Source organism: Eretmochelys imbricata, chromosome 3 (assembly GCF_965152235.1).
Source record: "Eretmochelys imbricata isolate rEreImb1 chromosome 3, rEreImb1.hap1, whole genome shotgun sequence".
NCBI lineage: Eukaryota > Metazoa > Chordata > Testudines > Cheloniidae > Eretmochelys > Eretmochelys imbricata.
The window spans coordinates 125698839-125711627 of NC_135574.1; the positions used below are offsets into that span (position 1 = coordinate 125698839).

The 12789-nt window shown below is 42.9% G+C and overlaps 1 protein-coding gene and 1 long non-coding RNA gene across 2 annotated transcripts in view; one reads left to right on the top strand and one right to left on the bottom strand.

Annotated features, from left to right (window-relative positions):
• The first annotated feature begins 455 nt into the window (after nt 1-455).
• Nucleotides 456-7646, top strand: LOC144262906 (uncharacterized). The gene is made up of 4 exons (XR_013345674.1): nt 456-625; nt 2982-3056; nt 4186-4225; nt 7177-7646. It is a non-coding gene; the product is annotated as an uncharacterized LOC144262906 (long non-coding RNA).
• Nucleotides 7647-8698: 1052 nt separating this feature from the next.
• Nucleotides 8699-12789, bottom strand: part of LOC144262406 (uncharacterized) — a 38656-nt gene continuing 34565 nt past the window's right edge. Inside the window, exons 5-6 of the mRNA XM_077812166.1 lie at nt 12550-12755; nt 8699-9299 (exon numbers count right to left, since the gene is read on the bottom strand). Of these exons, the coding sequence (XP_077668292.1) occupies nt 9221-9299; nt 12550-12755 (285 nt within the window). The 3' untranslated portion in view covers nt 8699-9220. The remainder of the gene's footprint in view (nt 9300-12549; nt 12756-12789) is intronic.

The following is a 12789-nucleotide window of genomic DNA, read 5'->3' on the forward strand; positions in this document are numbered from 1 at the left end:
TTGATGTGGTTCAGTAATGTGGTGTGTGATAATGCATTTAGTCCCATATACATAAGTGAGATCACGCTGCGTCTATGCCTTGTGGCTAGGGGAATATAACGGGACCCCTGACATGGAGAAAATTCATTGTGTAAATGGGTGCTTAGCACCTGCCTGTTGGGGTGAAACCTAGGAGCAGTCCTGATGGGAGACATGTTCCCTTGGGGCCGGAGCACCTCTAACTAACCGAGGTTCAACAGGGCTCTGCTGGCTGGAGCCCAGGGGGGAGTAAAGGCTGGTTCAGCGATGCTCTCATCATGCTGCTTTGCTCATGAGAGGCAAGACGGCTCTGCACGCGTGCCACGGTGCCCACCCCTCCCCTGGCACCAGCGTCTCGCGCCGGCAGCCCGCCAGGAGGACACCCGCCCCCGCCTCTCCCTCCCACGTGACACCACGCGGTAGTTCCCCGCCCCGCGCGCCGCATTCAAACGCCGGCCTGTTCCGGGGGGCGCGCGTGCGCGCGCTCGGTAGATTCCTCCCCTCCCTCTCTGGGGGGCTTCTCACCATGTCAGGCAAGGAGCAGCAGCACCAGACCCCCGGCGCGAGAGCGGGGCCGGCACGAGACCAGGAGGCCGCGCGGCTGCAGGTTGGAGTAGAGCCCCGCCCCTTCTCGTCCCCACGCGCGCTGCTGTCCTCGCGGAATCACGAGCGCCTGCTTCTTTGGGCCGTGGTGGCGTCCGGTGGAGCGGTGCATGCTGGGATCGGGGGGGGGTCACATTCTCTCCGGCCAGGGCGCCAGCCCAGGAGGGGGGCTATGGGCTGCCCTGGGCCCTCGGCGCTGTCACGGGAGCGGAGACGACCCGCCTCGTCGCCGGTTCCCGGAGTGTGTCGTGGCTGTGGCGATACGCGGTGTGTACCGGCTGGCCCAGCTCTGCGCGGCCGTGCGAGTCTCCCCCTCCCCCTCCCCGCCCGCTGTCAGAAACCAGGGCGAGCCCCTCCCCCCGGCCCCGCAGACTCGTCCCCAGCGCGACGAGCTGAAATCTCGCGATGTTTAAGCCAAGTCCGGCGGGCGGGGGCTTGGCTCCGGGGCTGGCGGCCTTGACCCGCCCGCGCCGCGCTCCCTTCTCCCCCCCGTCTCGGGCCGAGCCTGCCGGGGTAAGGGCCCGCCTCAGGCTGGGGGAGGAGCGTCAACGTGATGCCCGTGAACGGGCCGTGGAGCCCCGCAAGCCGAGACGGTGCCGCGTGTTCCGGGGCGGCGATTGGCAGGTGCCACCGGCAGGCTCTGCTCCGTCCTCGCCTGAGCGCTGCCCTCCGCTCCCCTGGCGCCGGGAGGGGAAACTTGAACCCAGGGAATGTGAACGTGCGATGTGGCTCTGGGTCAGCGCCGGGGCTAGGCGGTGGGAGCCCCGTGCGCTCTCCCCTGCCAGCACCGCGTGAAAGGAGAGTGCCCGGGGTGACTGGACCTTAAACGGAGAGGATGTCAAAATAAGTGTTTACAAAACCTAGCCCATGGAAAACGGTTCTAGGGTTTTTATCTAAAATGGAAAGAGTTAACCAGGCTGTTGCCTGGCCGCCTTTGCAACACAAACATCTCAGTATCACCTGCACATTTCCCTAAAACATTACAAGGATGTAGTTTGCAGTTATTGTGAAGCAAGTAACTTGCGTCACGCACCCAAATTTCAGCGCAGGAAGGGGCTGCTTTTTAGATTAGTAGTGAAAAGCCTGTTTGTGCGGGTCAGTGCCAGAAAAAGTTATGCCGTCTGCCTTGTGGACTTAGCTCCTTTTATTTAAAATGCATCGTATGTGCAGACTCATCCTACGGTAGTGATCTTGTTATGAAAACTTAGCTAGAGACTTGCAAAATTACAGAAAAATCATTGAGGCCAACTATTCTATTGAGTATTTTGTACAACTTTGCTACTGAAATAAGTGTGGCTTGCTGAATATTAAAAGGAGTTTCTGCTAACATAATGCTTTCTTTGTGACTTTGTGCAAATCTCATAGCTGTTCTGTGCCTCAGATTTCCATCTGCATAATAGGTATATATCAGGGGCGGGCAAACTTTTTGGCCTGAGGGCCACATCGGGTTTCCAAAATTGTATGGAGGGCCGGATAGGGGAGGTTGTGTCTCCCCAAACAGCCAGGCGTGGCCCAGCCCCTGCCTCCTATCCAACCCCTTCCCACCCCTGGCTTCTCACCTTCTGATGGCTCCCCTAGGACTCCTGTCCCCTAACGGCCCCCCGCCCCGGGACTCCTACCCCATCCACCACCCCCAGCTGATTGCCCCCTGCTGCCCCATCCAACACTCCCTCTCATTCCTGATTTGCTCGCTGGGACTCCTGCCCCATCCAACCCCCCTGTTCCCTGCCCTCTGACCTCCCCGCCCCCTAGCCACACCTCTGCCCCCTGACCACCACCCCCAACTCCCCTGCCCTCTATCCAACACCCCCTGCCCCCTTACCATGCTGCCTGGAGCACCAGTGGCTAGTGATGCTACAGCCGTGCCACCCAAAGCACCGGGTGAGGCTGTGGATCTGCAACTGCACTTCCTGGCTGCCCAGAGTGTTGTGCTGGCAGCGCAGTGCACTGAGGCTGTGAGGAGGGGGGACAGCGAGGGAGGGGCCAGGGGTGAGCCTCCTGGGCCAGGAGATCAGGAGCCAGGCAGGAGGGTTCCGCAGGCCGTAGTTTGCTCACCTCTGGTATATATGATACAACCTACCCTTAACGGATATGTTGTGAAGCTTAATATATTACTGTTTGTAAAACATTTGAGATGCTTGGTGCTATAGAAAATGTTATTAAAGCCAGAATCGTAACATTTTAAAAATGCACAATTAAAATGGAAGTGGACTGGGTTTAGGTATATTTTGGGAAGAAATGTGAAACCAAAGCATAGAGTTGAGTCCTCCAACAAAGTGGTAGTACGTGTGTGTAAAATTATTTATGATGGTGTTTGTCTTTCCTTTTTTTAAAAAATTTCCTTTTAAAAACTCAAATAGGAGGAGCTAAAGTCTCTTGAGCAGATGCATTCATCCCTGAGAGCCCTCCATCAAATGGTTGCCTCCTGTAATGAGGTAAACTGCATGCACATTTACAAAGTACTATGAACATAAATTCTCTTTGCCAGTTGGGTGTATCTAGGCACTGCATAACAATTAAACATGATGCGGAATGGGAAACTTTTTGAAATCTTGACAGTTTTTTACAGGACAGGAAGAGTGTTTCCCACCCAGCAGTAGTCCTGGTATCCTCACAGAACACCCCCTGGCAGTCTCTCCTCACTTATAACCAGGGGTAAAAAGCTTGTGTATGTGTGCTGACCACAAATGTGGCAGCATGGCACAAGGAGGGAGGCCTATTTAGGGTTTTATAAGTCATAACCAATGACAAACTGCATCTGGGGACCAATGGACCACCAGTGCAGATTCCAGAGTACTGGTGTCATTCATCCCAGTGAAACTGCTCAGTAAGCAATTGTATTCTGCACTAGCTTCCATCTCCAAAAAGTTTTTTAAGTTACTAGTGAATCGCAGGTAAGGATGAAAGTACTTTGTTAGAACTCAACTAAGCTAAGAGATGTTATATGGGCTTACTGGCTTACTCTCGAACAAGTTGCCGTTCTTATGAAAATAATTTTTATTAATGTCTGCTGGTGTTCAGAGTTCACTAGAGATTCTCTGGAACATATAAAGGTCATAATGCAAGAATTCTCATACAACACCAGACTATTCTGACCTCTGTGACATAGGGATGATGCCTTCTGGGGCATCTCTAGTTTCCACTGCACTCTCTGGAGCATGGAACCAATTGATCTTCTATGGGATAATACACTACTAGGCTTTATCTTTGCTAATTTAGTTTTGTTATATAAAAATTAGCAAGTATTATAGATTTCTAACTCATATTTTGGACTGAATTTTAGATCTGCTTGAAGGAACCTACTAGAAAAGGAAGGATGTCTTTCTCAAAAACAAAATGCCTTTCTTAGGGAAAGGTTTGATCATGCATTAAAGCCAAGACTCTGTCCTATCTTACCTTAACTAATTGATCTGTTTTTGAAGAGAGACTCCTCCAACCTATTAAGGGGTGGGTAGGCACAATTTCCTAGTGGAGTCATGAAAATTTGTTGGGATATTTAGCTTAACTTTCCAAAACTTGGGAACTGATGGCATGATTGTTACTTGTGCTTTCTTTTTTAAACAGACCATAAATTCTCTTGTCCAGAATAACAACGCATTAACAGGTTAGTATTATGCTACTGAGGTTTTTTTAAATCCGCATAGAGGGGACTACTTTTCTAAAGACTAGGAATTTCTTTAAAAGCTTTGGGTATGTCTATGCTGTAATTTAAAAACCTCTGGCACCAAGACTCAGAGCTCCAGTCACTTGACTTAAGCTCAGGCTGTGGGGCTAAAACGAGCAGTGTAGACATTCAGGGTCAGGCTGGCATCTGGGTTCTGAGACCCAGGAAGGGCTCAGGCTCAGGATCCAGCCCAAATGTCTACATGCTACTTTCAGCCCTGCAGCCTGAGTCTTTTGAGCCTGAGTCAACTGACCTAGGCTTTGAGACTTTGTGCTGCTGGGCTTTTATTGCAGTGTAGATGTACCCTTAGTGAAACAATTTGAAATCATGCTCTGTCTCTAGTTGCAGGTGTAAACACCTTTAAAAAGAGCTGCTAGGGAATTCATACTCCCAGCTATCTTTTTACTTTTAAAAAAAGAGCGTTTACAAAACCTAATTTTAATAGAAATGTGCTTGTGACGTCTAATGTCAGTAAACAGTTTTTGTTTGATATGAATGTTTAAATGCATGCATACATCCTAAACACTGCAGCATTGTGCCAGTGCTTTCCTTGTGGTTTGAGCTTTGTGACCCTGGAGTGTTTCTTGTAGTCCATGTATCTCCTGGCAATGTTGCTGTGTTCCACAATAGTGCTTTCCGGCAGCATTTGGCAATTCCTTCCTTTCACTGTCCACTGCCAATGGGAATTCCACTGCTCCTGGCTCCATGGAGTCAGCAGAAAGCAAAGGTGTGCTTGGCTCCTGACTGCACAGCTAAGTAGTGCTATGGGAACGAAGAACCAAAACTATTGGCTAGGAGGAATGGAATAGGGTCAGTGAGAATGGGCAATAGAAGAGCATGGGAGAGGGAAATGGGGGGTGTTCTAGAAATTGTGAAAAGAACTAGAGAATAAATAAGGGAGATAGAGGGGGGAATAGAGAAGATGAGTTTTAGGACTGGATGTAAATAGATAGAGAGGAAAACTCTGATGCAAGAGACTCAGTGGAAGAGAGAACAAAGAAGGAAGAATAGAAGGCAGGAGTGAATGGAAGAGAGCAAGTAAAAGCATAATTTTAAGGCTAAAGTAAACTATTATGCATGTTCAGTTAATTAACACTCCCTCAAGGGGGAGAATGCAACTGGACTTATAGTTAATGTAATATTTCTTTGTATATGCAGAAAAGATATGGCTCTTGGCTGCATATCACAAAACGGACTAACTTTTTGCACTTAATTCATCTTGGACAAGAATAAAAATTAATTTGAAAATTTTCATTTTTAATAATCTAAGATATTAGTGCTACAGTTAAGGACCTTTGTTCAATAAAAATTGTAACCTTACCATATGAATTTAATTATGCATACTTTTAGCTGCACTCAACTATTGCTGTTTTTCTGTCTCTCTGCAAATGCTAGGACTCTAAATGCTCTCAAAAAAAGTAAATTGACCCAAAAATTAGAAGTTCTAGTTTTGTGGGAAATTCAGCTTGCAATGTCATTTACAGGTTGTTGATCTATTACTTTAGTTCTTGGGTGATACTAGAGGTTTAGTGCGGAAGGATTAATATTATTTAAGTGCCAAAGTCTATGTTTTATTTTAATATGTAATTATGTGGACTTGAATAAAAACTCTCCTATGGGAACCTGATTCTGTTGTGGAAAATGGAAAAGAAGTTTCAAGTGTAGGTGACAACTTAAACCCCCCTTTTTAAGAGAAGTGTATAAAATTACAAAAGTAATAGTAATCCTTACTGATACTCTTATAGTCATCTAATATTAATTCTTTCTACTAGGTTGCTTGCACTGTACTGCAGCAAAGTATTAAGCATTTCTGCATAATCTGCATTACAATGCCCTGTGTCAGTGGTTCCCAAACTGGGGTTCGTGAAATGTTACAGGGGGTTCTTGGGGAGGGCGGGGGGGAATCCCTAATGGTGGACAGAGCTGTCCCTAGGGACCCTGGGCAGCCCGGCACCCCTGAACTTCCAAGAGCTAAGCAGATCAAAGCAAGCACATCTATCACACTGAGGAGATTTAAACTTCAAGACTCCTTATAAGAAATGAAAAGAGGTGAATATTTTTTGCTGTTTTTAAAATTAAATAGACAGCTAGTACTGTTTTTAAAATTATTATGAAGAACAAGTTTAAGCTTTGTTGTATAGTGTGTCATTTGCCTGGACTGCTGAAGACCTGAATGCTTGTGTAGGAGGAACTCTGAGTTGGCTTCTTACATCCCTTCATGCTGTTTCACATCTGATACTCCTTGATGAAACATAGGAGCCTTGTCTTATAACAGGCTTATTCAAAGTGATACAAGCTACAAAAGTGAGATTTTGGAAGAGTGTTGCCGTTTTCATAATGTAATAAAAATACTGTAATGATAAACAATAAATAGTATGCAATAAGCATGTCATAAAAACAAATTTTATATTTCCAAGATCACTGCTTTTCTAATTTATATTTGGGTAAAGGAGAAAATCCCTGGAAATACTCATTTTTAGGAGGGGGTTCGCAAGACTTGACATTTTAGTGAAAGTGGTTCACAGGTTGTTAAAGTTTGGGAACCACTCCCCTATCTTAATGCAGACTGATATGTCAAAACAGGGCAACACATGAATAATCCTTGTGGTATCACTCTTGGGCCTAACAATTAATGGTTCACTTATTAGTAGCTAAGCGTAGCCATAGAGCATTGTTTTTTTAAAAAAAGTCTAATCTTTGTTTTACATTTTAGCACTGTGACTGCTTTTAAGAACTAGTTTCTTTACTAATCTGTTTTGAAAACTTGCATGTATTGTAGGTGTATTAATAGTGTTCTAAATGCTGACTCTTTAGTTGTAGTGATTTGAAATATAGGGCTAAGAAAATATATATACTTTGTTTCCATTTAAAAAAAACCTTCTCTCTTTTAGACATGAATAAAGGCTGGCAGATTTTCTTCACTGGACAGAGAGGAGATTTAAAGTAACTTGTTTCATACTCCTTATGCTATATTTTGAATGCTTTTTAAAAAAGCACAAGTTGGAAATCAAATTAATTATCTTGAAGTGGAATCTTGCTAAACACTCACGGAATTGTTTGTCATTGATTCAACTGGATTGAACATATTTGCAACTACAGGCTTGGTCATCATCCATAGACAACAACTTGGAGCTGAAAACATCCCATCAACTGTAAAGAAGATAGATGTTTTTTAATATTGGACTTGAAGTGGCTTAACAACGAACACACCTTAAAGTAGTGGACTCACTGCAACCTCATTTTTGTTATTTCTGAAGTGTCTTATTACATTCTTCATTTTCTAATTCCTGTCTTGAGGTCTACTGCTTACATTTTTGTTTACATAAATGACCTGTTTTATTAAAATACTCTGGCTGTCAAGGTACTCGCTTCTTCAAATTGAAACTTGCAATGGAGGAATTTTACAAGCAGTGGGAATGCTTCATAGCTATGGAGATTACTGACCCTAGCAGTTGACTTCAGCATGTTGTCTTCTGTCCACAGGATATTAATACTAAAGGTAATGCACTATGAAGGAATATTTTACTTATCAGGTGTGCAGTGGTGATTGTATCTATATACAATAACATGCAGCACCAGCCCCATTCTTCCAACATTTTAAAGCCATGATCAGTAATTTGTATTCATCCATGCATAAATTGCATGAAAGTTGGCCAGTTTGGTCAAGGGATGGAGATATTAGCTAAACTTGTTCTAAGCATCACAGCTGTAAAATGGGTCAGAAAACCAAAGATGATAGCCTGTCAATTTCACTGATATTACATTTCCTAAAGAATCAGATAAAACGTATAAAGATGGTTCAAGTATGTAAAACTTTGATCAATTTAAAACATTGCCTTTAATATCTCACTCATGATGGATGATTTTCTATGGATGTTTCCCTCCTGTTCTCTGATAACCTTCACAGGTGGGTAGGTCTTTACTGCAGGGATTGGAAGCAGCAGAACTGTCAGTCAAGGAAGCAGTGCCTGAGGGGACCTACTCATCAACTGATAGTCTCAAATTATTTTGCTTCCAAGTAATCTGATTTATGACACCTATGAGTTGTTTGCATTCTTTCAGTAGAGAACCATTATTTCACTGTCTTTTGGTGTTTTTTCAAGTCTGCTCTCTCTTCTGCTGAGTTGGTCTCTCCCCTCACAGTGCTAAGTGTCCTCCGCTGCCACAACAGCCAGTGATGTGTTTGATTTGCAGAATGGCTGATGAGCCCACTTGTGTGTGAAGTGCAACGTCTCCCACAGCATGACACGCAATAAGCTTGTTGCATCCATTAAAAAACAAACATCTGAAACTGAGCATATTTAATTTTATAGTGAATGTTTAGAAGCTTACACTATAGATTTACATGTAGATTTTAGATTAAAGAATTATGAGTTAAGTGTATTTCTGACCAAATGCCCATAAGTAGCCTGTCTGCCTTCTTTGATTAAGTGAAAGCTTGTCTTGCATCCAAGTCATTGTTTCTTAAACTAGACTTCTCTACTTTTTAAAAAATCTTCCTCCTTTGAGTTCATCACTCAGCTTGCAAGAGCTCAATGAGAAATTATTGTTGATTTTATCACATCAGGATAAACTGCAACAACAAAAGCATCAACTGGTTCACTGGGGTATGTTCCAATAATTAATACTGTAGATCAGTTAAAGATTAGGAACCCAGCCAAATTGTACAGTAAATTATCTATTTTCACAAGACACATTTATCATCTGTTTTGAACCACTCCATAGTAGCACTGCTTTAGAGCCAAATCCTGCTGTAATTAAAGTGAATGACAACATTCACTTTGTCTTCAATGAGATCAAGATTTTGGCCTGTAGGAAGTTCAATTACATTTAGTACAGTGATTTCATAATCTAGGTACATCACAATGTGTGTGGGTTACAGCGTAAAGATCTACATAAACCTGCAATTCCATTGCTGTTGTGAGTTTCTGTATTTTAGTCATCCTTTTCTACTTTAGAAAATGGATTCTTTGTCCACATAATTAGTCCAGTAGGTAACTGTTGACTTAGCTTCCTAAAATTAAAAAAAAAAAAAATTAAGATCAGAGATGTATACATTTATAACTGTATTGAGGCATTAACCTACATATGTATTAGGCTGCATATTCAACATTTTTGGTTGAAACAGCTTGTGACAGCATGTCGTAATACTTTGTTATAAAATTTCTATTTCTCTATTGTGCCACCTTGCTTCATGGGAGTAGTAGTTTGGGTTCCCATTCCCACCCCCGCCCCATAGGCTGAGCTTCCTTCCCAGAGTACATCTCCCAGCATACAACGTGGTCACCCCCCTGCCCGAGTTGTGTGGTGTGCCTTGAGTCTCACATCACTTCAATTGCATCATTGGTGATCTAGTCTGGCCAGGTGGCCTGGGCTATAACGGAGAATGGGGAGATCAGACAACTCCCATAAAGCCATGCAACACACTAAGGAAATGGAAATCATTGTTGAACTGACTCTAAATGAATCTTTTTTGGAGGTTCAGTTCAGCTCACCAAAATGAAACATTTTTGATTTGGGAATGTTGAAACGTTTCATTTTGATAAAAAATGAGAAACTCTTTTGCTATTTCCAAACTGATTTTTTTTGGAATTTCCATTTTGCAAAAGAACTGATATTTCAATTTTTTTGTCCCAATTTGGGATAAAAATGGTAAAGTATTGGAATTTCTCAAAGGACAAAAATTCTGAATTTTTGCTCTACTTCTGATGCCCCCAAATAAAACTATACTAGTGGCCTATATATGAGCAAAGGGATTTTTTTAAATGGGAGATTGTCAAAGCTAAAGCTGTAGGCTTTACTTTAAAGTAGAAGATGGCTGTAGAAGCCCATCCTCTCATTCTAATGTTTGGCAGAGATGTTGGTAACATTCAAGGTCAGGGTCCTGCAGTCTTTACTCATACAACTCCTACTGAAGGTCAGTTGCAGGGGAGGAGCGATTCCCTTTGTAAAAACTGGGCACAATGGGACTAGAGTAGTAGGGGATTGCTTTGAGATTTGCACACAAAACAAGATGAAAAATCCCTCTTTCCCAGTAAATACTGGTTTTAGTCTCCAAATTTGCTATGATAGTTTTTCACAGGAGAATTTAGTTTTCTATTTTTTTTGGGACAAGATTTAATAACTTTTAGATGGAACTTATTAAAATATTCCCTCTTCAAACTCTTTCACTGTTTTCCTCGTATTTCTGTGGTTCTCTAAAATTAAAAAAAAAATTCAGGTTTTTCATTTCACACATCAACTCCTCTTTAAGCTGATATAGATGTACAGGAATGGGAAATATTAAAGTTATTGCAGTAATTTGTCACAGCCAAATGGTTTTGCCAAAGAAAACTACTGGACACACTGACTATATGTCATCCTCCACACACTGTTACAGAGCTAGAGATGTATGAAAAAAGTGTTTTGTACGGTGGGACAGAAAGGAAGAAACGGAAGTGTGGAGAAGACATGGGGAAACATGAATGTTGGGGAGATAAATAGCCACATTAAGGGAAGGCGGAAATACAGAAGTATAAGGTGGGTGAGCACGAGCACTTTTCTGTCCTCTTCCCTTGATAGACAGCCCAACATGGGGCACCAGTCCGTGGGTGCTGCAGCCTGGTGCCTTGGCCAACTGTAACCAATAACCTTAGGCTTTCCACCAGGAGAACATCTATAGCTCTTCTCTGGCTCAAAGTGGTTTAATTCTCCAGCAATCTGCAATAGGTCCATCCAGTGGAGAGGGTAGTAGTACTCCCTGCTGCCTTCTAGCTGTAATCTCCCCATGTTCACTAATATCTTTTCTCCCTCTTCCCCAGCAGGCCCACTCCCTGCCTCATGCTCCATATGTCCTGCCATGCCTTGCTCACCCCTATAACTTCCTTGTGATGCTCTGATAAACCCACCCCTCATTGCCCCAATATAGTCCCACTCACCCTGAAGGCTACTGGCCAGCAAAAGGATTGGTAGCAAGGGTCTTGCTCTGATGAACCTCTTAAAGGTGGAGAAGCTTTCTTGGTGGTGAACCGTAAGACATTTGCCAAACCCAGACTGTGTCTTTGTTGTGGCAGGGTATGCTGGGCTTGTTAGCATAAGTAACTGCAAATTCAATCCTCCCCTCTGCCTGACTTCCCACCATTTCAAAGGGATAAAGCAGTGGATGAATGATGCTCCTATAGAGCAGTTTAAGTGAAAAGAAGGATCTCCCCCCACCCCGCCAATGTCTGAGTTTCTGCATGTATTTGTTGGTCACTTGGCCAAATTTCTGACCTTTGTTCTGTGTTTACAGCTTCCACTGATCTCAAGGGGAGCCCTCTGTGTGCACTGGAAGGTAGAATTTGATGCTATAATAGCTCTGTTCTCAGAGTATTACAAGGAACTTTTAATCTATGGGGTAAAAGTGTATGACAGCTCCTCCAGGCTATACAGCACTGACCTGATGGGGGACAAAAGAGTAAATAAAAATACATGCCACATCTGGCTTTTTCAGAACCACATCTTCCATGGTAAGAGAGAGGCACAGTGATCATTTCTTGTGGGGCAAAGGCATTGTTATTGTATTTCTGATCCTCCAAACTGTAAGACACATCCAAAACATCTTTAGAAAAGCTTAGTAGAAATTACCAATCTAAATAATTTCTCAGTGTATTTATCTGTATTACAGTGCTATGGTAGCAACCTCATAACTATGGTTGAGATAGATTTTCTGTTCTAAACTTATGATTTTTGCTTTTCATTTTCTTCTTTTGGATAGAGAATATCCAATCTTTTTCTCATACTCTTTTAACTTTTGGGTGCATTTTAACTCCAGAATAGATAACATGGATTTTATTTGCACATGAGAACAGTTGACTGGTAAGAAATATATTAACAAGCATTCCTACAGTCAGATAAACTCGATATCAGCTTGATTTTAAAATTTCCAACTTGGTATGCATGGCACATAGTCCTGGATGAGGAGTATGTGCTTTGCTTGAAGAGATCTAGTTTCAAAATAACAAAATTATGGACATTTTAAAATGTATCCTGAGTTTGCACAGCAGGTTTAATCTTAACTTCAGAAGCAAGCACCAGGGTGTGATGCTCTGAATATTCACCAGTGAGGGTATCTGAAAGCTCACACCTACATGTATTTTAATGTGTGATCACTCTTAAGAGCTGCAATGTTTCAAGTAAAATTTACAAAAGGAATAAGGGGATGGAACCCTTATTATATATCATATAACAAATTTCTATTTCCAGTCTAAATTAAAGAGCATAGGCAAAGCACGTAGCATACTCACATTTCAACAGCTCCTTTATTTTCATGTTGTTTCTCCTTTGAATTGTTTTTCATTTCTTTAAAAACTAGGCGTGTTTTGGAGAAGCCCCTGTGACATTGCTCATGCGGTTTCCTATCTAGCAAAATGGGAAACGTGCTTCCCTCTATTCCTCTTTCAGTGGAGCTATTTCCAGGTTGTTTATGATGACTTGGAAACAAGTATTCCATCTTGGGATAACAGAAGCACAAGAGGAGGTTACAC